This window comes from Typopeltis vanoorti, chromosome 13, assembly GCF_054136105.1.
Source record: "Typopeltis vanoorti isolate ZY-2024b chromosome 13, IOZ_Tvanoo_1.0, whole genome shotgun sequence".
NCBI classification, from domain to species: domain Eukaryota; kingdom Metazoa; phylum Arthropoda; class Arachnida; order Uropygi; family Thelyphonidae; genus Typopeltis; species Typopeltis vanoorti.
Window position 1 is genome coordinate 124,520,282 of NC_143561.1, and position 23,126 is coordinate 124,543,407.

At 36.1% G+C, this 23,126-nt stretch overlaps 1 protein-coding gene across 2 annotated transcripts in view; it reads left to right on the forward strand.

Moving 5' to 3' along the window:
- LOC150100517 (enkurin) overlaps nt 1-23,126 on the forward strand; it is a 119,114-nt gene that overhangs the window by 40,390 nt on the left and 55,598 nt on the right. For both annotated transcript variants that reach the window (XM_090403144.1, XM_090403145.1), the window contains exon 3: nt 18,308-18,537. In XM_090403144.1, coding sequence (XP_090259270.1) covers nt 18,308-18,537 — 230 coding nt within the window. The remainder of the gene's footprint in view (nt 1-18,307; nt 18,538-23,126) is intronic.

The window sequence follows — 23,126 nt, forward strand, 5'->3', positions numbered from 1 at the left end:
ATATTTTTTTTAACCACAGTTTATTATCTTTCAAAGAAATTACATGAGTGTAAAGTACATTTTGTTACATGTTATTAAATTATTATGATTAGGACAATAAAATACTATAATTAATGTTAAAATTAATAATAATGCTAATGAAAACAATTTACAGTTACAGTTTTACATTAAAACAGTTAAACAGTTATTTTTGCATTTTGTCATTTACATTTTAATTTTTCACTTTATTTTTATTCACAATTCACATTAAAATTAATTTTTTGTTAACATGCAATAGATAATGCTAAATGCATTCATTTCACTTTTCACAATAATAATTTTTAAAAAAAATCGACAACAACAACAATGAACAATGAAACTACAATTTTACAACTTTACAATTCTGTACTGACCATGTATATATACAATTCAGTACAATAATTTTGTATCACTTTACTTTCACTTTTCATTACCTCTCAGAGAGTGACATATATCTTATAATATTTAGACAACGGTGCTATAATTTCTTACGTTACACTTTTCGCTCTTAATATCTTTATAATTTGTATAATGTGTTATTCATACAACAGAATAATAATGATAACGGTAATCGTCTGTAAATATAGTTCACAGTTACACATGGTTAATATGATTACATGCTGCATTTTTCATTTTAATATATATATAATATTTATTTATTTCCTTTTTTTTTTTAATTTGACAAAGTGTTATAATTATAATACGGCTATTTACATTTAGACTATTCACATATTATATTTTTGGTTCAGTACAGAATGTTATATAATAATAATAACAATAATAATAATTATTATTATTATCATTATTAGTTAAGGTATTGTGACTTGGAAGGTGATTGTAGTTATTGGCTAATGAGGATTATTTGATTAAGCTGTGCTAATCCCACCTACTTTGAAGCTAGGGTTAGCTTTTATGAAGAGAGTGGGATTAGCCTTCACTATTTGTTGTTTGGTACTGTTTATGGATGGAAAGTAGGCATTGGATGTTGGTGATTTGTGAAGTATATATATGTGTGAATGATATATTAATTGTGTTGGTATAGCTTCCACAGTTTGCATTTTAATGTTCTGTAATTGTCTATGTGTTTTAAATTTTGTGGTAAGTTGTTGAGTAGCGTGGGTATGAGATGTGATCTCTCACTGCAGAATGGTGTGAGTTGAAGGATCTAGCTAGGGGTGTAAAGCGTTGTGGTGGGTCATGTTATGCGATATGAGTCTGTTATTACAATTGGTGTTGTTGAATTAATTCCTTAGTAACATGAAGTAGTGTTTCAGATTTTTTATGCTCAGGATTTTGTACATCGCTGTAAAGGGTTGGTTTATTAGCTATTGTGTGTGAGGCCTCCAAATCATTGTTGAAATAATTTTCTGATGTAATGTTTCTATTTTCGCTAGCTGGGTGTTTGATATGTTTGCGTATGCCTTACCTGAGTAGCAATTCGCAAATACCGTGATATAGGAGATTTTTTTTTTTACGCTATATGGAATCATGTCTTTTATTTGGGAAAGTTTTGCTGCAATGATGCAGAGTTTAGTATGTAGGTATTCTATATGTTTTGTCCATTTACAGTGGCAATCTATATAAAGGCCAAGGTATTTTGCCTGTGTTATGGTGTGATTTTGGGACATTGGCAGCTATTTTTGTTGTTAATGCAGCAGTAATTGTGACAGTGTAGTGATAGTGGCGAAGGGAGCATGATTCTCAGATTATGTATAATTAACATCTGGTTTTTTGGTGCTATTCATTATAATTGAGTTTTGGTAGAAGTAAGTTGTGATTTCATTTAGGTCTTGTTGTGCTTTGGAAAGAGTGGTGTTGATGTCTTTATGGACTGTTAGTAGCACGGTGTCATCTGAGTATTGATATATTTTACTTTGTGTGGCCAAGTTGTTCAACGTCGTTAATATATATGTTGAACAGGGTAGGTGATAATATAGTGCCTTGTGGGACTCCATGTTTTATCTGTATAGCCTGGCAGTAACGTGTGCCTATTTTTGTTACTTGTGTTCTGTTTGAGAGATAGTTCCTGAACCAGGTATGCAGTGATCCACTTATTCTGATTAAATGTACAGGGTGTCCACAAATGTTTACCCTGATTTCAACTGGCTATAATATTTTAACAAAGAAACTAACTGAATAAATTTTGTTGCAGGTAAACTTGGGCACTCATAAAGTTTCCATACTGGTATCATCAGTATACTGCTTTTGCCACCAGGAGCGCTGCTGCTGATTTTCTTTAAAAATGGCTTCAGTACAGGAAAAAGCCCAATGTGTTCTGTGGCTAGCAGAAACAAAATCTCCAGTTACAGTGCAGCAAATGTTTAGGGAAGTATGGAAAGAACCCACCTGGTGTCAAGCTCATTAAGTCATGGAAGACAAAGTTTTTAGAAACAGGTTCGGTTCATAAGTGTACAAGTGGCAGACCATCGGTTTCCGAGGAGACAGTTGAGGCAGTTCAAACTGCCTTCACCCAGTCACCGCAGAAGTCAAAATTCAATGTGTGATGTGGACTAATGCATGATCGAGTGATTGGCCCTTTCTTCTTTCTTGAAAAAGAAATTAATGGAAATGTGTACTTAGATATGTTTAATAATTATACCATTCCCCAGCTACAGGAGATGCAACCAAATGTTATCTTTCAACAGGACGGGAACCCCCCCCCTCCCATTGGTCTCATGATGTTTGCAGTCATCTTAATCGAGAATTCCTGAATCGCTGGATTGGCAGAGATGCTCTAATCCCCCCCCCCCAGGTCACCGGACATGACACCCTAGACTTTTTTCTTTGGGGGTATGTTAAGGATCTTGTTTATGCAACACTAGTTCCAGATCTTGTGACCTTGCAACAGCGCATCAGAAATGCAGTTGGAGTCACACAACAAATGTTGGAGAATGTGTGGCGTGCTATTGATTATCGCTTGGATATTTTACGTGTTACTGGTGGTGCACATGTTGAAGTTGTTCATTGACTTTTTTTTCTATATGTTATGCATTGAAGTCTAACTTTGTGTTCCATTTCAAGTATCCACTGAAGAGTTATAATATACTGTATTATAATCAGGGTAAACATTTGTGGGTCGTGTTAGTTTGGTCAGCAGTATGTCATGTTCAAGTATATCAAAAGCTTTAGTTAAGTCAATAAGTATAAGGGCAGCGAACTTGTTTTTATCGATAACTATGTTTATGGTGTCAGCAATATCTTCTAATGAGGTGAAGGTACTTTTTGTTTTCTGGACGCCGTATTGGTTTTGTGAGATTATGTTGTACTTTTGTAAGTAGTTCTGTAGTCTAGTGTGTGTTATTTTGTTCTTCGACTTGTTCTCGTAAGGTTCATTCAATAGACCTGCTACCATCTTAGTTGCTCGCCTCTGGATCCTCTCCATCTCCTCCTCATTGTCAAGAAACCCTTTCACCCATATCTGCGTGCAGTAGTCAAGATGAGGTCTTTCAAGGCTGAATGAAGAGGAACAATAACCTTAATTGTATCTGCTCATCAAAGTATTCTTCAGTAACCAAATAACCTGATGAACTGTTTTGGCCACTTTGGCTACTTGAGCTCTAAACTTTAACTCCCTATCCATTAACAATCCGAAGTCTCTGGCTTCATCGATTTCCTGGTGTACAGTTCCAACAATGTGGTATACAGCTGGTAATCATTTCACCCCAAAATGCTTAACCTTACACTTTACCACATTAAACTGACATCCATTCTGCTTTGCCCAGTCTGCCAATCTATCCAAATCATCCTGCAAAATTTTGACATTATCTGTATTAACTATTGCTCTACCGAATTTTGCATCATCTGCAAAGAACTGAATGGTTCCTCTCAGATTCTTTCCTATATTGTTAATGTACAAATTAAACAGTAGGGGTCTAAAGATCAGAAACCCCCATGGCATGCCACTAGTCACAGGCCATCTACTCCTGAATAAACTGCTCTCTGATATCTCTCCATCAACCACCCTCCTGTTCACCTCACCACCCCTATATCCATCCCCATGTGCTGCAGTTTACTAATTAGAATTTCATGAGGTATCCTGTCAGAGGCTTTTGCAAAGTCCAGCAATATCACTGTAAACCCATTACCTTTATCCAACTCAGTTGTCACTTTATTATAAAATATGAGCAAGTTACTGAGGCGTGACCTACCCTTCACAAAACCATGGTGCCCCTGCCCCAGCACATGGTATCCCATTTCCATCTATCCATTGCTGTATTTTTGCTCTTGACCAACTTCTCCAATACTTTGACAACAACTCCTGATTATGCTGATTGGTCAGTAATTTGCTGCATCACTCTTGGAGCCTCCTTTATGCAATGGAACTATTTTCCTCTCTTTCCACCCTCTTTCTAACCCAGAGTTGAAACTTAGATTAAGCAATATGGTGACGTAAAATTCGAGCTGCTATATCATCCAATCCCACAACTGTGTTCACATTGAGGTTCTGTAATATGCTATGCACCTCCATTTCATTTACCTCAGTTCTCATATAGACCTTTGCATCTCTTGTTCCTGCAATATCACCACCTGGATGATATACTCTTGCAAAGTGGTTCACTTAGTAATTCTACTATTTTGACTGATTCAGTTACCTCCCTACAATGAGCATTTATTAAAATCAATCTGCCATAAGCATCTTTCTTTTACTTGCAGCATATCGAAAGAACTGTAATCCTCTGAAACCAGGAGACCAAATCTCTGCGCAGTATTGCAGGTGTGGTCTTATCATGGCCTTGTAAAAAGGCAAAACGACTTCCTTATTTTTATCTTTGTTGTTTTAACATATCCAATATAACTCCAAGATCCTTAGCTTCATCACTTTCTTGTAGCATAACATCACTAATATGATATGTTATTGGAAATCTCATCATGCCAAAGTGCATTTAACTTGACACTTACTAACATTGAATTAATAACCATTATTATTTGCCCAAAAATGCCAAAAATTCCTGCATTGTTAATTTCTTTTCATACTCTGCTTTTGTCTTTATTACCACAATAGTTACCCTTCTGGCCTATGCCATGTACTGTTCATGTGCCTACTGGTAACCTTTCTCCTTAAATTCCCTCCACAATTGTTTATTTTTTTTGGCAGCTCCAGCTTAATGATGACATTCATCCATTTAATTCCCTCTTGATTTACTCTCATGACTCTAGGTATGCAGGCTGCCATTACTTCCCTCCAACCTTTACCACCTCTCATGCACTATCCCTTGCAGTTTTACATGCTGGCACTGATCCAAGCAATCTCCTAAGCTTGTAATACTTACCAGCCCTGTAATTCCACACATACTCCTTCGTAACTGAAAATTCCACACATTTAGCCACCTCCCAGGTCAAACCATATGATCACTGTCACCAGTTAGTGGCAACATGGTCATATTCATTATAGACAAATTCTCAGATGCAATTACTAGATCAATCAATCTCAAACCCCTAGTATATTACATCTCATGATTGTCTCAGGTAATTATCCCTTAGTAACTGTATAAATTCCATTTCTTTATCCCTATGTATCCTCTCCTCCTTCCAATCTATGTTCCCATAGTTGAAATCCCCCATAATAATTAATTGCTCTCTACTCATTGACTCTATTTGCTGATGCATAGTATCTCCATCATCTTTTCCATCCCCTGGTCTATAGCAGCATCCAGCTGTATATTTTGTTCTGCTGGCCTCAACACCTCTGGCCTCACACCAGGTAGCCTCGAATGTGCCATTTTCACTGGCCTGCAGTTGAACTTCTGCTCTTTTTGGTTGCAGTTCATCAGCTATTATTAATAACACTCCTCCCCCCATTCTTTTCTCTATCCTCCCTGAACACACTATATCCTTCACATTCTTTCCCACTAACTATATCATCTTCTGTTAGCCATGTCTCATTAATGCCAATAACATTTGGCCAGGATGAATTAACCAATGCCAAAAATTCCTCCTGCTTGTTCCGAATGCTCCTGGCATTATTATTATATTATATTATATTATATTATATTATTATCTGAACCCTCCAGAATTAAGGACTTATCAAGGGAGGCCATGCATCACCCACACCAGCTATCATACCTTTCTCTTAAACTCATTCACACAAGATGCACTTACCACTTCAACAGGCAAACTATTCCACACTCACTGCTCTTTGAGAGAAAAATTTAGCTTTTGTCTCTTCCTTTGATGCTTCCATGTTCTTTCCCTATCTTCCCTGCCTATATAATGAATAATTTCATCAGACTATATCCAATAACACTAATTCAGAAGTTTTTAGATATCTATCATATCACCTCTTTTTCTCCTGTTTACCAGGGTCTGCTGTCCACATATTCTCAATCTATCCTCATAATCTTCATTCCATAATCCTGATCGATAATTTTTGTACTCCTCTGAAACCAGGCAAAATGGCTTCCTTATTCGTATCTTTACTGTTTTAACATATCCAATATAACTCCAAGATCCTTAGCTTCATCACTTTCTTGTAGCATAACATCACTAATATGATATGATATGCTATTGGAAATCTCACCATGCCAAAGTGCATAACTTGACACTTACTAACATTGAATTAATAACCATTATTATTTGTCCACATTTCCTGCCTGTTTAAATCATTCTGTAACTGATGGATATGAGTAGCATCCCTGATTGCCCTGCCTATCTTTGCATCATCAGCAAACAATTGAACATCTCCTGTGTGAGCCTTCCCAATATCATTAATGTATGGATTAAAGAATAACAACAATGGTTCAAGGACTGATCCTTGTGGTGCACCACTGATTGCCTTAAATCTGGCAGATTCATTCTTGCTGTATAACATTTTTTGATACCTGTGAACTTATTTCATAATATCCCATAATAAGGTAATACTTTTTTTTTCTACTTATATATCGAAAATATATGACTGCTGCATTGACTTAAACCTTGGTATACCTATTTGGGTCTGGTGTCCACTGATGAGACTTCACTAAATTGACTGGTGTGTGAGAAGACCCTTCCCATAATGTTTTTGCATTATAGGATACATACCAAGGTAGTTAATGTGAAGTCAACATACTCTAACTGTTAATTTTAAGGAAAGAACAACGTATATCAATATATTAACTAAATAACTTTAATTAATACTTGCAATATTTCGGTAATGTTACATTACCATCTTCAGGGAACATAAAAATTAATGAAATGTGCAAGCAGGCACTAACACTGAGCAAAAATGGCTGAAGAAAACAACTGAAGTCAGTCCTAGAGTCATAAAGGGGGTGCCACCTAGTGGGCCAAATTGGGTATTAATCTTGGCTTTGGGCTGATGTTCTAAGAATGCAAGCCTCCCATATTTGGGGTAGTCTCATGCATCCGAATTTATTGAGGTTTGGGGAGTTTTTTAAGGTTGAGACTGATTCTAAGAATAATCCCTCATATTTAAACTTGCTGTGGTGTAGTAAGGAAGCTTTCTTCCAACGTATTTTATGGCAGGTGTCCAAGGCATAGTCAGCAAGTCCTGAGTGGCTATAACGGTGGAAACAGATATAATTCTTATGTTCAGATATCCTGATATAAGCAGTCCTGCTTGTTTTTTCGCTGTAAGACAGTTTTAAAAACTGTCTTACTATGGCCAAACAGGTAGGACTGCTAATATCAGGATATCTGAACATAAGAATTATACCAATTTCCAAGGCATGGTCAGCAAGTCCTGAGTGTCTATAACGGTGGAAACGGATATAATTCTTATGTTCAGATATCCTGATATTAGTAGTCCTGCCTGTTTTTCTGCTGTAAGACAGTTTTTAAAACTGTCTTACTATGGCCAAACAGGCAGGACTGCTAATATCAGGATATCTGAACATAAGAATTATATCTGTTTCCACCGTTATAGCCACTCAGGACTTGCTGACCATGCCTTGGACACATGCCATAAAATACGTTGGAAGAAAGCTTCCTTACTACACCACAGCAAGTTTAAATATGAGAGATTATTCTTAGAATCAGTCTCAGTCTTAAAAAAACTCCCCAAACCTCAATAAATTTGGATGCATGAGACTACCCCAAATATAGGAGGCTTGCATTCTTAGAACATCAACCCAAACAGCCAAGATTAATACCCAATTTGGCCCACTAGGCACCCTTTAGGACTCTAGGACTGACTTCAGTTGTTTTCTAAAGCCATTTTTGCTCAGTGTTAGTGCCTGCGTGCACATTTCATTAATTTTTATGTTCCCTGCAGATGGTAATGTAACATTACCAAAATATTGCAAGTATTAATTAAAGTTATTTAGTTAATATATTAATATATGTTGTTCTTTCCTTAAAAGTAACAGTTATGTATCACCAACGTATAAGCTTATCTACAAGAATCAACATACTCTGTATAGAAGTAAACTAATCATGAAGTTATATTTATGACTTTGACTATCATGGAGTTGTTTCATGGTTATGCTTGGACATGGATTTTAAACAAGAATATAAATTCTTGTCAAATACAGGAATCTCTCACTTTACATTGTTAATGTATTCCATGAAAATGCTGTGCAAAGTGAAAACATGTTAATCGAATAATTTCCATTTACCAATGGAAAAAAAATTGTAACTCATCCATGAGCTTTCAAAATTTTTACTAAAGTTTCTAATACATTTGTTTTGTCTACCAAATAACTATAAAGAATAATAAAATGTTTTTATAAGATATAAAAATAATAAGATGTATTTAAAAGAAAATTATAAAAAATAATAAAATGTATTTAAAAGAAAATTGTAAAAAATATTTGGAGACAAGGTATTTTTTATTATTTTTTTTGGTGTACATCTCAAGTTAACAGCTCATAGCATTGTTTACATCAGGGGTCTTCAACGCATCGCCCTCGGGCCACCACCTGTGGCCCACGGAGCCCTTTGCCATGGTCCGCCAGCCATTTTGAAAAAATAACTACTTAACATTAAAACACGATTAAATAAAAAATAATTTCAATGAAGCCCGCAGACCAATAAGCTATACTGCAGTGTTTAGAACTGTAAGATGCTTTCCAGATTCACAAAGAATACTGTGCATTTGATACTTTACATAAAATCCTATAAAAATAAATATTAAATAGACATGCTTCTTCAGCCATCTACCAGCACCAAGCAGTACTAATGTCGCAGATAGATGGCTGAAGCAGTAGTTCATTCGAGTGGGCTGTCTAGTGCCTTCCAGGTTTCACCTTTTATCACTGTGGCGTCTACAAGCAAAAAAGCGTAAATCAAATCAAGTGATTCTTGTCAGGTTTTTAATGAAAAGTGGACCAATTTGTACTTTTTTTGTGCTGAACGATGATAAGCCAGTGTGTTTAATTTGTCGTGAGTCAGTGTCAGTATCAAAAGAATACAATATAAAATGACACTATGAGACAAAGCATACATCCAATTTCGATCACCTTCAAGTGTGGCTTCGAGTGGACAAAATGAACCATCTCCAAATTGATTTAAAATGCCAGCAGGGTACGTTTAAAAGCCAGAGGGAAGAGAGCGAAGTGTGCATCAAAGTAAGTTATGTAATAGCTGAAAAAATTGCTAAAAAATCGAAATCCTTCTTGGATGGTGAGTTTGTGAAAAAGTCTCATCGCTGCTGGGGATATTCTGTGCCCAAATAATAAGGAAGTGTTTAAAAACCAAGTTTGTCTTGAGTAACTGTAGCATGATGAGTCGAAGAACTTGCCCTTGACATTGAAGGAACTTTAAAAAAACGGTCATCCGAATTTATGTCATATTTACTTGCTTTAGATGAGAGCACAGATGTGAAGGATACAGCATAACTGGCTATCTTTGTCTGTGGCATTGATCAACAATTCAGTGTGACAGAAGAACTGCTAGGGCTCATACCTATGAAGGGAATGATGAAAGGCACTGATATTCTTGAAACCGCCAAAAAAACGCTCCAATATTTCAACCTCAGCTTAACCAACCTTGAGGGTGTGGTAACTGATGGTGCCCTTCTGTGGTGAGAAAGAACGAAGTGTTTGTTGCACTGCTACGGAAAGAACCGGAGAAAAGAAGGAAAAGATTTCGTCCATTACCACTGTTTAATCCACCAGGAGAATTTTTGCGCAAAAACTATTGGATTTGAGAATGTCATGAATGTTATTGTGACTGCCATCAACATTATTAGGGCAAGAGGATTGAATCATTGTCAATTCCAAGAGGTTTTGACCCAAGAGTGCAAAGCAGATCACAGTGATGTGGTTTATTATAGTGATGTGCATTGGTTGAGCAGAGGGAAGGTTCTTAAAAGAATCTTTGACTTAAGGAGTGAAATACAGCAGTTCATGCAAACCAAGGGGAAGCCAATTGCAGAATTCAATGATCCGAAGTGGATGACAGACTTTGTCTTTGTGACCGACATCTCGTTGCATATGAATGACCTAAATATGCTGCTACAATCCAAAGATCAACTGGTGCACACTCTGTTTGATCACATCAAAGCTTTTGTGGCCAAGCTCAAACTTTGGAGGCAAAACTCGCAAAAAAAGACTTAACTCATTTTCAGCTTCTCGCTGAGTCCAACTGTTTGTCTCTTGATCAAGATGCTACAAAATTAGCCGTGTTGCGAAGTGAGTTTGAAGAGAGAGTTAGTGATTTTTTTAACCAACAGTCTTCTTTAGATTTATTTTCAATGCCATTCAGTGTCAATGCTGCTGAAATGCCAGGCTCAGTAGAAATGGAGCCTTTTGAACTCCAAAACAACTCTTCTTTGAGAGAAAAATTATTCAGTGTGCCCTTGCTTACATTTTACAAAGACTACATTTCTGAGGATGCATTTCCTAATCTTTGCCAGCATGCTTTGAAGATGTGCACTTTGTTAGGAAGCACATACTTATGTGAGCAGTTCTTCTCCAGAATGAAGCATGTGAAGTCCAAGACAAGAACTCAGATTACGGACCAACATCTCGAGAATACTCTGCACATAGCAACTTCCAACATTGATGCCAACATCGACAAGCTGGTCAAAGGAAAACATTGGCAAGTTGCCCATTGACATTGTAAAAAATGAATGTTTTCTTCATTAAATTATCTTTTTTCAAGTATTGATTGTATTTACTTATCATGAACCTGACCCCTAACTACACTCTTAAAGCTGAGTCTGTTTATTTTTATAGGATTTTATGTAAAGTATCAAATGTACAACGTTCCTTGTGAATCTGGAAAGCATCTTACAATTCTAAATACCACAGTATAGCTTAGTGGCCCACGTGCTTCATTGAAATTTTTAATGCGGCCTGCACTGTCTGAAAGGTTGAAGATCCCTAGTTTACATCATGCCAACTTACATACTGCAATCAAGATTTGGGTCCATAATTTGCTTGTTGTTGTTTTGAGATTTCAACAGCTTGATTTCAAAAACTTGATCTTTTTTTCCATCATAATCTTTTGAAGAGGGGAATTTCATGAATTTCCAGAATTGTGATCAATAAAAGCTGATGTAACTCCAGAGGAGATTGAAAGATTGAATAGTCACCTCAATGAACTTAAATTGGATACAGAAAAATGATTTAGTGATATTTTGAAGTGGAAGGTGTATGACTGTAGTAAAAGGATTGGATCCTTTTACTGCAAATATTGCTGTGGCTGATCTAACATGTCAAGAACTTAAATATGAAGGACAACACACCTGCCCACAAAGGTGTTTTGACAATGGGAAAATTAATGGATCTGCACTATGAATTGTTGGAACATCCACTCTATTCCCTAGATTTGACTCCCTCTGACTTCTGTCTCTTCCCAAAACTAAAACTCTTCCTCACTGGTCAGTGTTTTTTTTTCCGAATCAATTGGTGATTGCAGCTGTAGAGGGGTATTTTGCAGATCTTACTGAGAACTACTTAAGGGACTGGATAATGGCTCTGGAGCATTGGTGGAATAAATGTATTAGTCTTAAGGGAGATTATGTTGAAAAATAAAAATAATTTTGAAAAAATAACAATGAAAAAACGAATTATAAATTCGTTTTTTCATTGTTAAGCCGAGAACGTTTCAGACCATCCTTGTTGTAATTAAATAAATAAAATAAAAGCGAAGAAAGTAAAAAAAGAGGCGAGTTACTGCTTGCCATTTATCAGGATGAGACCTTCCAAAATTTTTGCTATACATAGTCATTTTGATTTAAGTTTAAAATGTAAAAGCTCTTCTGCATTCTCTCTCTCTTTGAAAAATTGCTCAAACTAAAATGACACTGATGTAACAAACAGATATTGGACCAGAAGATGTTGTGGTCAGTGTTCAATAAAAAATGCTGAATTCTTTTTAATTGTGCACTGATAATGATCTGTTAGATTAAGATCAAAATATCTTCATTATTAAATTATTGTTATAAATTTTTGTCTATATGATTCTACAAAACTCTTTTACTGTCATAAGTCCATTAATAACATCATCTTCATAATTTTTTTTATCTTTTCCATTTTAAGTTCAGTTGGTAGAGGTTGACTGTAGATATAAGACTGTGCAGATATCCATAGGGTAGCAGTTTCGATATGTTTCAACAGAAATGTTTTTATAATGTATTGCACTCTGGACTTCAGGTTAGGTCTGGAGAAAGTATTACTCAGTGAAAGTTTGGAAAAGTAGAGTAAAGAAAATTAGAGATTTTTGGATGGTGGATGTAGATATGCGTATGTGTGCACACCCTTGAGAAGAGTAATTAGGAGAATGATCAAAAAATGCTGAATATGGCTCCTCAGGTACCAAAATTGAATTTGATAAACAGTACAAGGGACAAGTCTCGTTGTGGGCTCAAGCATATAGTTCGATTAGCATCAGTAAATTGCGGTATATGCTTGTTCCCATGTGGTTAAATAATGGCACTACAATTCATTAAGGGGGGACAAGTTTTGGCATTTGTTTTTGTTTAGCTTGTCCAAAAGCTATAGGCATTAGTAAGACTATTGATCAAGGATGAATATGAAGAGTGATAGAATTTAAAGGGTATAATATTTTCAGGAAGAATAGATGACACAGAATGGGAGGGAAGGGTATTGTTGCTAATGGTAGCAGAATAATTGAAGCTAGAAACAGTAAGTTCAGCAGGAAGGTAGATGTGAAAGGCAGGTCATTTGAGAGGCTATTTGGTATGAGATAAAGATCATCAGGACAAAATATATAAGTTGGTTGCTACTGTAGGCTGGGGTGTTGGCAGTACATGGCAGAATGGGGAAGCCATGCATCACCTAATTAGCACATGTGCACAGACAAGCATAATTATTATGAGGATTCAGCTACAGAGAGAGAAAGAGAGACATAGATTAAAAGCAGCGATAGTCATTCAAAGAGAAGAAAATGGAATTTATACAATTACAAAGAGATAGTGTAATTGTGAGGATTCAGAGTTTGAGAGTGCTGTATCTGTGATAACATCAGAGAACTTGTCAATAACCAAGGCCATTGCTCTTGATTGGTGAGAGTAATGATACAGTCTTGACCCAAGAGGTTCCTGTACATGTGAAATTATCATTTAAGAAGAGATATAATATGTGGATTGCAGAGCAGGTGATTATGATAAGCTGAGGTGGCAGCACATAAAAATCTGAAAGGGTAAAATATTAGAAATGTGCTGCTAACAACATTGGAGATGGCCAAGTGGTATTTGGAGAAAGTGTCCCACTTTTACCCATAATCAGGAGGATAAATAAGGTAGTGTTGGATCAATGAGTAGCATCATTAAGCAGGAGCTGCAAAAAATAAAGATAAATAAAAAAAAGAAAGAAAGAAAGATAATGTAGAGGACATATAAAGAGAAAATGTGATTAGCAAACTTGATCAGTAGAAAGCACAGATAAACAGATAAGTGTGATAAGGAGAGAAAAATCAAGTTGTCAAAGGAAATCCCAGAGAGCTCTTTTGCAGCATGGTATTAAAAGGAAGAATGACTATGGAAGGATAACTTTAATAAGTATTGATGTTGATGGTAGAAAGGTAACAGAAGCAGATGAAATAGTTGAGTTACTGAGTGATCACTTTGCAAGGGAAAACCATTGAGAGATATTGCATTGACAGATTTACAAGGGCCAGTGTGAGAATAGATGAGTTGGAGGTGCATAGGATGCTACAGAACCATTAATGCAAATTGTGAAAGTAGCCTTGCTTAGTAATCTACTCACTTTTTATAATCAAGTGATACTGCATGGAAGGAAATGAATACATTATGATCTGCCCCGACGGAATTTTTTGTCGTAAAGTTTGGTGTTGGGATCATTGCTGTTTAATTTATACATAAATAGGAAATAACCTGAAAGGAAATATTCAGTTGATTTCTGATGATACAAAATTAGGTAGAGTAATAGTTAATCAAGGTGATTAACTATGGAGAGCTTACAGGATGATTTAAATAGACTGTTGATATTGACAAAAAATAATGGCTGTCAATTTAATGTGGAGAAATGTAAAGTTATTCATTTTGGAATAAATAGATTATGAGCTGTGTATTATCACATTTATGGCACTGTACTCCAGGAAATAGATTAAGCTAGAGATTTAGGGGTGGTGGTAGACAAAGTTTTAAAGTTTAGAGAACATATTGCTAAGTTAGCCCATAAAATTACCTGCCTATTGAAGAACACATTAACAAGTAGAGATAAGGAAATCATTATTTTTCTTTATAAGGCCTTGATATGTCCACATCTCCTGGGTTTCTTGGGCATGAGGAAGTGGTGGAGAAGATTCAGAGGCAAGTGACCAAGATGGTCAGTTGTTTGTGGAATGTTCCCTATGAAGATAGATTGAGGGTGTTTAAATTGCAGAAGTTGGTTGATAGGAGAAAAAGAGGGGGAGAAGGGGTATGATAGATTTAAGTTGCTTAAAGGGTTTTATAAGATTGATGCAGGGGAAATGTTTCAGCAGTTGGCTGGAGGGACCAGAACAAGGAGGGTCGTTTCTGGAAGTTGAATAAAGGTGTGGTTAGTAGGGGTGTGAGGACTATATTCTTTGCTTTGAGAGTTGTGAATGAGTGGAATGAATTGCCAGTCAGTTGTGAGTGCTTTATCTGTTAATGGGTTCAAGGAAAGGTATGATAGATTGTGTGGATAGTTTGGGGTCTCCCACGATGAGTCTTTGAACTCCATGGAAGTGCCCGTACAATAATAATAATAATTATTATTTTGGTGTTATTTGCAAAGGTATTTAAAAGACTACTATATGGAAATCCGTTAAATAAATTGGACTAAGAATGTGGGTGATTAGCAACCGGCTGCAGAACTCTGTACATGCACCACTGCTATTTAATTTATATACAGTGATACAGGAAATAGTTAAGGAGAAATATCCATTTGTTTGTTGATGATGCAAAACTGGATAGAAAAATAGTTAATAAAGATGATATAGAGATCCTGATGTAAATTAGATCATCCTATGGGCATAGGATAATGGCTGCTAGCTTTGCGTGGCAAAGTGCAAGGTAGTCATGGTCTTATTATACACTTCAGGATGAAAAGATTACAAATTACTAGTATATTGACAAAACAGGACTATAGAAATTGATGAGGGCTTGGAGATTTTTTGTAATTTTTGTAACTGAGAGTAATTGTGGTTCGTAATTTAAAAGGTATGTGGATAAGGATAAAATAGCTCATTAGATTTGCCTGTAAAATAAGGCATAAAACAGAGATAAGAAAAGTTATTATTCTTCCTTTTTTATAAGACATTGATAAGGTGACATCTGAATTGTTGTACACAAAGCTCACTGCCTGAGTTCACAGGGATAAGAAAGTTATGGAGAGGATCCAGGGAAAGACCAAGATAGTTCTAGGAAATATTACATGTGAGGACAGCTTGGAAGTTGTGGTTCCAAATCTTAATTGATAGGCAAAAAAAAAGAGGATATAATGAAAATATATAAATGAAAGGGGAATTAATAGAATTGGGACAAAAAGGGAGAGAGAATGAGGAACTTGGAAATTATGCAAGAGCTTGGTTTGTTTAACAATTTCATTCTTCCACCATCATTTCTCTTCCTACTGGCCACATAGTGAAAGAATTCCTTTGGATTTCTCTTGGATCTCAAGCCTAATATCTTCTCATATTCAATTTTTGGCTTCCTCACTATGCAGATCATTTTCTTAGCTTGAGTCTTATACTGTTCTTGCATCTTCCATAACACTTTCTTCATCTTTCTTCAGTTCCTGTTTCATATCATTTGTCATCCACTTGATACCCAATCATGTTCTCTTTTTCACTTGAGGTCTACAACTTGCCATTGCTAATAAATATTTCTTCACTAGTTCCTGTGCACTGGTGATATCTCATCCTTCCAATTCTTCTATTCATGAAACTGTCCCAATCTGATTTCTAAGATTATTATAATTGCATGCCTTATAATTCCACATAAATTCCTTTCTCCTAGATACTTCTGCATGTCTCTTCTACCTCCAAGTCATGAGTTCATAGCAATTCTGTCTCTCTTCAACTGAGGGTAGGAGATATCATAGTTACAGTGATCCTCTGATGCTATGACAAAATACAAAACTCTTGAACTTTGTGTTCCTTCTACTACATGTTGCCTAAGACATCTTTCCATCAAAAATTCAGAAATTCCATTCCCCTAATGCTACACGCTGTTTCCTCTTCCAATTTATATTACTATGATCACTCATCTTGTGCTCGTCAAAGTCAACTGTATAAACATCTCCTGTTGTTCACCCTGTATGTTCCCTGGCTATAGCATCATCCATATCACACTATATGCTCTCAAAACCAATAGTGCCATTTTCCCCCAAATTTTCCACTCTGAGAGGACAAAACTCATCACTTATCATGATGTGTGCCAGTGTGTCTGCTCTTCCTATTCTGTCAAATATGCTATAACATAGTACTATTCCTATCATTATATCATCTTCCATCAACCATGTTTCGCTGATCCCAATAATCTTTGAACTGGCTGATGCTATCAGTGCAATTTATTCATCTCCTTTGTTCCTAATACTGCTAGCATTTATATAAAAAATATCAATGGATTGGCAGTTTTCTATTCCTATTATTATTCCCTCTGAACTCCAGATACTGCATTACTCCATGCATTCTGCCTTCTCCCAAGTGACTATACCCACGAGTGGCCACTCCTACTATCATCCACTCTGACAATTTAGTTTCTCCACACTTACACTCTCACCTGCCCAGACAACAACATTCTCTAGATACTTATGTCCTTCTTCATTCAAATGCAGTCCATCTCTTTCACACAACCCTCTTCTATCCTCAAATGCACTCCAGGCATCCACATAATGGAAACCTCTCTTTCAACATGCTTGCTGTTATACTATTTATTATTGATGCTCTTCCTCATCTTTGCATTATCATACCTGGGTAACATGCTCACTATCCTCCGTATCACACTGTTTTGCTGTACAACCTCAAGCATTAGCCATCTCTCCTCAGCTGATTTACACTACGTCACAGATTTTCATTCATCCCCACCATAACAATCATCTCATCCATCCTTTCACTTTGCTTGACTGACATAGTCACACTGTCTCTCATTTCTCCTGGCACGTACTCCTCTGGCATTCTATTTTGCACTGAACAAATCATTGACTTTCCATACATCACTCCCCTCTAACTGCTCCATTTCTTCCTTGCTTATCTGCATTCTTCTCTCTCTCTCCCTCCTTGCACTCCTGCTTACCTGCCTGTCATGTTTCCATTCCTCTCTCCTGCACTATCTCATCTTCCCTCTCTTGCCCTGGTTTTTCCATTCTGTCTCCTATCATTCCCACAATACACCCTCCCTCTCTGTCTTTCTCTCCCCCCCTCTCTAATGCCTGTTTTCTTCATATCAGTTAAATTTCCTAGTCTCCTACTCTCTCCTTTCATACTTCTGAATTCTCTCTCTCTTTCTAATTTTTTTTTTTTTTGGTTCACATCAGCTAAACTTTCCACATCCTAGTCTCTAAAATCCTTCTTTCATGCTTCTGAACTCCCTCTAACTCATGTTTGGTTCACACCAGCTAAACTTCACAGTCTCCTAATCTTCTCTTTCATGTTTCTGACCCCCCCCAAGCAGCCTTCTCTTGCTTGCCATTCATCCATCCTGCAAATCTACTTCCTCATGTTATCTCCCATTCCATCTGATGCTCATCTTCCTTGACATCAATAATCTTAGTTGTCTCTATCTGTCAGTATTCACTCATTTCTGACACACTGCTACTGAAGTTGAGAGCTTTATTTTCATTCTTATCCTTTTGCTTCTTCCCTTACAAATGTAATATATTTTGAAATTTATTTAATTAACAAAACTTTTGAAGCATAAGTTTTACATATCTGATTGTGTTATATATATATGCTGCAGTAAAACCTTTTAAATATCCTGATGAAGATAGAAGAAAACCACCAGTCCCAAAGCATTATGAAAGACCACCATTGCCTGAAGAGCCAAGAAAGCACTTTTTAACAGAAAATAAAAGAGACGTAATTCGAGCTGCCCCAAAAAAACCATGTGCTAAATTAGTGGATGAACCAAAGGGGAATGTTATGTTATTAGAATGTTCAGGATTAGTTCCAAAGTTTTCCAAAAAAGAGGCAAGTTTTAATTATTACATTATAATAAAAATAAATAAATAAATTGTACATAATTGTATCAGTTCAATAAGTAATTTTCTGATTTGCAGTTTGTACACTTATTTTGTTTATTCCAAGATTTGAGAAGTTAATTGATCACTACCTTCTGCTTAGCTTAGTTTATATTAATTAAGATTTTTGTTATATGGAATACATTATAAAAAATTTTAAAAAAATGTTTAAGATTCAGAATAAAAGAATTCAAATTCCTTCTTAAAATATGAAGTTAATTTTCTGTAAGTTGAATTATTGTGAAACCTATGATATACTGTGGATGGGACAACCATCAACTAAACCTAGTTTTCTGTTGGATGTAAAAGATGTTTGCTATTATTAATGTTATTTGTGATGATATTAACTCTCAACATTATATTAGGACAAATAATATGTGAATTTATTAAGTTGTGTTAGAAACAAGATATGCTATGTTCATTACAGTTAGAAGTGAAAACTATTAAAATTGTATTGAAAATCAGCAAGGAAGAGATTGGGCAGTCTTGGCTGCTGGGCTGAAAGTTATCACAAAATCAGAATCTCCCAGTTTTGAATAAAGTCAGCTGGAGCAATGAAACTGTTCCCCTAATCTCAACTAGCATGATTAGATCAGTTTATTCAAAACTGGGAGATTCTGATTCAGATGTTTAGTAGCTTTTAATGTGGGAATATTAATTGTTTCTTCCATCTTCTTCAACCTGGATCAGTTCACTACTGGACAAAGGTCTCTCTCAATTTTCTCCATTCCATTTTATTTTCAGCTTTTCTCATCCATTGCATTCCAGCAATCCTAACAATTTCATCTTGCCATCTCTTCTTTGACCTTCCCTTTTGTCTACTACCATCCATGGGTCTCCATTTAGGCCATCTTGCATTATTATAACTTGCAATATGTCCAGCCCATCTTCATTTAGAATGCATAATGTAACTGGTGTCCTCTACACCTGTTCTCAGTCTTATCAAATAGGAGCATATCATGTCTTTAAATGTCATGTAGGCATATTCATTTTCATTTTTCTCTGGGTAACTTTCAATTTGTGAGTCATACTTTGAGTTAAGTTCTAAGTTTCCATTCAATATGTAATTATGGATAAGACAAACTGATTGAAAGCTGTTCTCTTGAAATTATGCAAGAAGGAAGGATAGAATAGGAAGAAGAAGAACTTTTTCAAGCCAATTCAGGCATCTAGCATCCCTTTATCCTATCTATAGGAATGTTCACAAGATAGTTTTCAAGACCTAATTGTCATAATGTAGGCAGCATATATATTTATTATGTTCTTCAAAGTGAATAACTATATGATGCCTGGCCTGGTTGGTGTATCCGCTGTCCAGCCAAAAGCTGTGGGTTCGAATCCTACTGTGGGCATGGATGTTTGTAATTGTCTGTGGAAATACTAGTGGTGGTCGTGGTGGTTTAGACTCCCTGGAGGTGTCATGTAATAATAGGAATATGCTTCTGTGTAGTTTGACTAATATCATAACTGGTTTGGCTGAATTCATAGTTTGATGTGTGATTTATAAGTTGGCATGATGATTATATTTATGTAAAAACTTGGCTATATTTTCAGAAGTACTCTGAATATAGGAATAATTTTGCTGCAATTCTCTGTGTCTTAAGAGGCAAGCAGAGAAGAGTATAGTATTGTTTCTCTCTTATGAAGATTATAGCAATTGGCTAAAAAGTGCAACATAGATAAGTGAAAGAATGAATTCGTTGGAGTATGTATTATGGAGCAAATAATATACGTAATAATACCTTGATCCTTTGTGTTAATGTCTTAAGAATACTGTACATGTGGAAAGGCTTAGGTGTTGTTGATTATGGCTAATAGTAATTCACAGTATAATCAACACCAAGGAGGAAAAAATAAATCAATTTATTGAACTTAATATTCGTTGGATTTTACCCAGCATCATAGAGTACAAATTTTAACTGTGATTGCTTATCACAGTTAAAAACCTTACTCCACTAAAACCTTAGTAACAATTCAGTTTCTAACTGACACAAAACTAATGTCCTAAGTGCCTTCTGTGGGCTGGTTAACCATAAAGTTAATTTTGAGAAGTCACTTTTTCTGGTCTCAGAATGACCGTCTCCCAGGTCTTTGACAAATGAATGCACTATATTTGTTGAGATTGTCGGATGACTCACAGCAGTGCTGATTCTCAAAATACACTGGCATCCAAAAGTAAGGATGAACTACATTTTTACTTGTATATGAAAAAAAATTCATGACTACAGCCAAATGTGGGCATAACTTTATTGCAGCATACTAATAAATTACATTACATAAAAATTGTTGTATAAATTTCATACAAATTAAATTGCAATATGTTTTTGACAAAAGTTACAAATTTCCTAAGTATATAGTTAGGGAATTAATGCACAGTGCTTACAGAAAACTATGCAGAGAAACATTTCAACATGGAATATGTCCATCCTGAACTGCAATACAGCTCTCACAATGTTACCATGCTTAGCACCAAGTGATTCAGGAGTTCTCGAGTCAAACTGGCCTACTCCTCCTTCAGAGCAGGGATAAGGGATACTTTTTTTTGTTTTCTGGAGTGGAATTTCAAGCAGCAGCATGTCTCCCTATTGCATTCCAATAGGGATGCAATATGGGGATGCATGTTCTGTGAGGTTGTGATCTGGGAAAAGTGCTGGCCACTTGATTCGAATAATATCCATGTTCTCCATAAGTATCACCACTTGCTCATGTACGAGGTGGTGTGGTATTGTCATCCGTAAATATAATTCTTCGCCTACAGCACCACAGAACAATTGAACATGGCATCAAAGAACTTTGTTGCAATATTATTCACCAGTCAGAGTTCCTTTTTCCAGGCATTTGTAGCTCAGTGCACCTGTTAAGCATAATTCCTCCCCACACAATGACCCCAGCATTGCCATATCTATCCCTTTCAAGAACATTCTCGCAATGGTAAGTAGTACCAATTTCACGCCAGATCAAGTGTCGTGGAAAATGGGAATAAAGACTAAAATGACTCTCATCTGTAAACACTACATTAGTCTATTGGTGTCATCCAATGTTTATGGATACAACACCACTGAAAATGTGCTCTGTGATGAGCTGTAGATAAATTGATGTAGACTACAGGTCTTTGGATGTATAGGCCTATTTATTGCAAACATTTTGCCACAGTTTGTTGAGATGTCCACATACCTATGCTTGAATGGAGTCAATTTGCAAGCTGACCTGCCATGGTGCATTAATTACGTTTTGCTCTGTTATAACCAAAAATCTGTCTTCACACTGTGGTAGAGTGAGAGTTACCAATTATCAAACATCTGGAACACATTCCATTGGTTTGAAACACTGCCCAGAGCCAGATACAATGCTATGTGAGATTCCAAACTCTCTTGTAATATCAGTAATTTTGTGGTCTTCTTCAGCCTTTCCAATAATTCTTCTCCATGTGAAGTTATCTAGATGTCTTTGAGACATTACAAAGAAATCCAAGTTTGCAAGTTTATTCCTTCTTGAAAAGCACTTCCTTCAGACACAATTCATTTAGCACAGCCTTTTATCCTGTTGAGTGTTACCACATGACCCTTTTGTACAAAATTTGAATGTATACCCACTTTCTACTCGAAATAGTCGGTTATAAAAATTGCCACAAGCTGATTTGTCTGAATTTGCAGTTGTAATCTTCAGAAATAGTGTTCACCTTCGGTTTTTGTACACCAGTGTATAGTCTTTTGGGTCTATAGTGACTTCTGCGTGAAACTGATGTCTTTCTCTATTTAATAATATGTGAAGGAGTATTCACAGCATAGTTTGCTAGTCCCAAATTGCCTTATGGCAATTTGGGACTAGATGATCATGGATGTAATTTTTGTGTTCTTCAAGGTAGAAGTTAACTGGCCTACCAATATGTCCAAAGTATGCTAGACTGCAGGTACAAGAAACTTTATATACTACACGATGTGCAAGAGAATGAATTTGATCTTTTGAAGAGTGGATGAAGGTAGCTAGCTGCATGAGTGATTTAAAAATTAATGGAGATCATGTCATCATCATCAAATTCCTGCCATGTACCCTCAGGGGGTGTACAGGATATGATAGTACTACATGAAAAAAATTACACCATTACTAACTTCCTATCTACAATTTTCCTCCACATCAGTCTGTTATTTGTCAAGACTCCAACATTATCAAATCCTATATTTCTATCATCTAAGGCACTTTGTACCGCATCAATCCACCTATATCTTGGTCTTCCTCTGGGTCGTTTTGCTGCCAACCTGGCAGAGAACACTTGTTTTGCTAATCTTTCCTCACCCATTCTGTTTAAGTGACCATACTACCTGAGATTAGCTCTGCTAACGCATTCCTGGATGCTGACAATGTCAAGTTCTTTCCTAATATCCTTGTTTTTAATATGATATTGCCATTGATGCCATCTGTTCACGCCTCTAATCTTTCTCAGGACTCTCATATCTGCAGTCTCTAGTCTTTGGTCAAGTGTTTTACTTCTGACCCAGCTCTCAGATCCATAAGTTAAAACTGGTTTGAGCACTGTCTTGT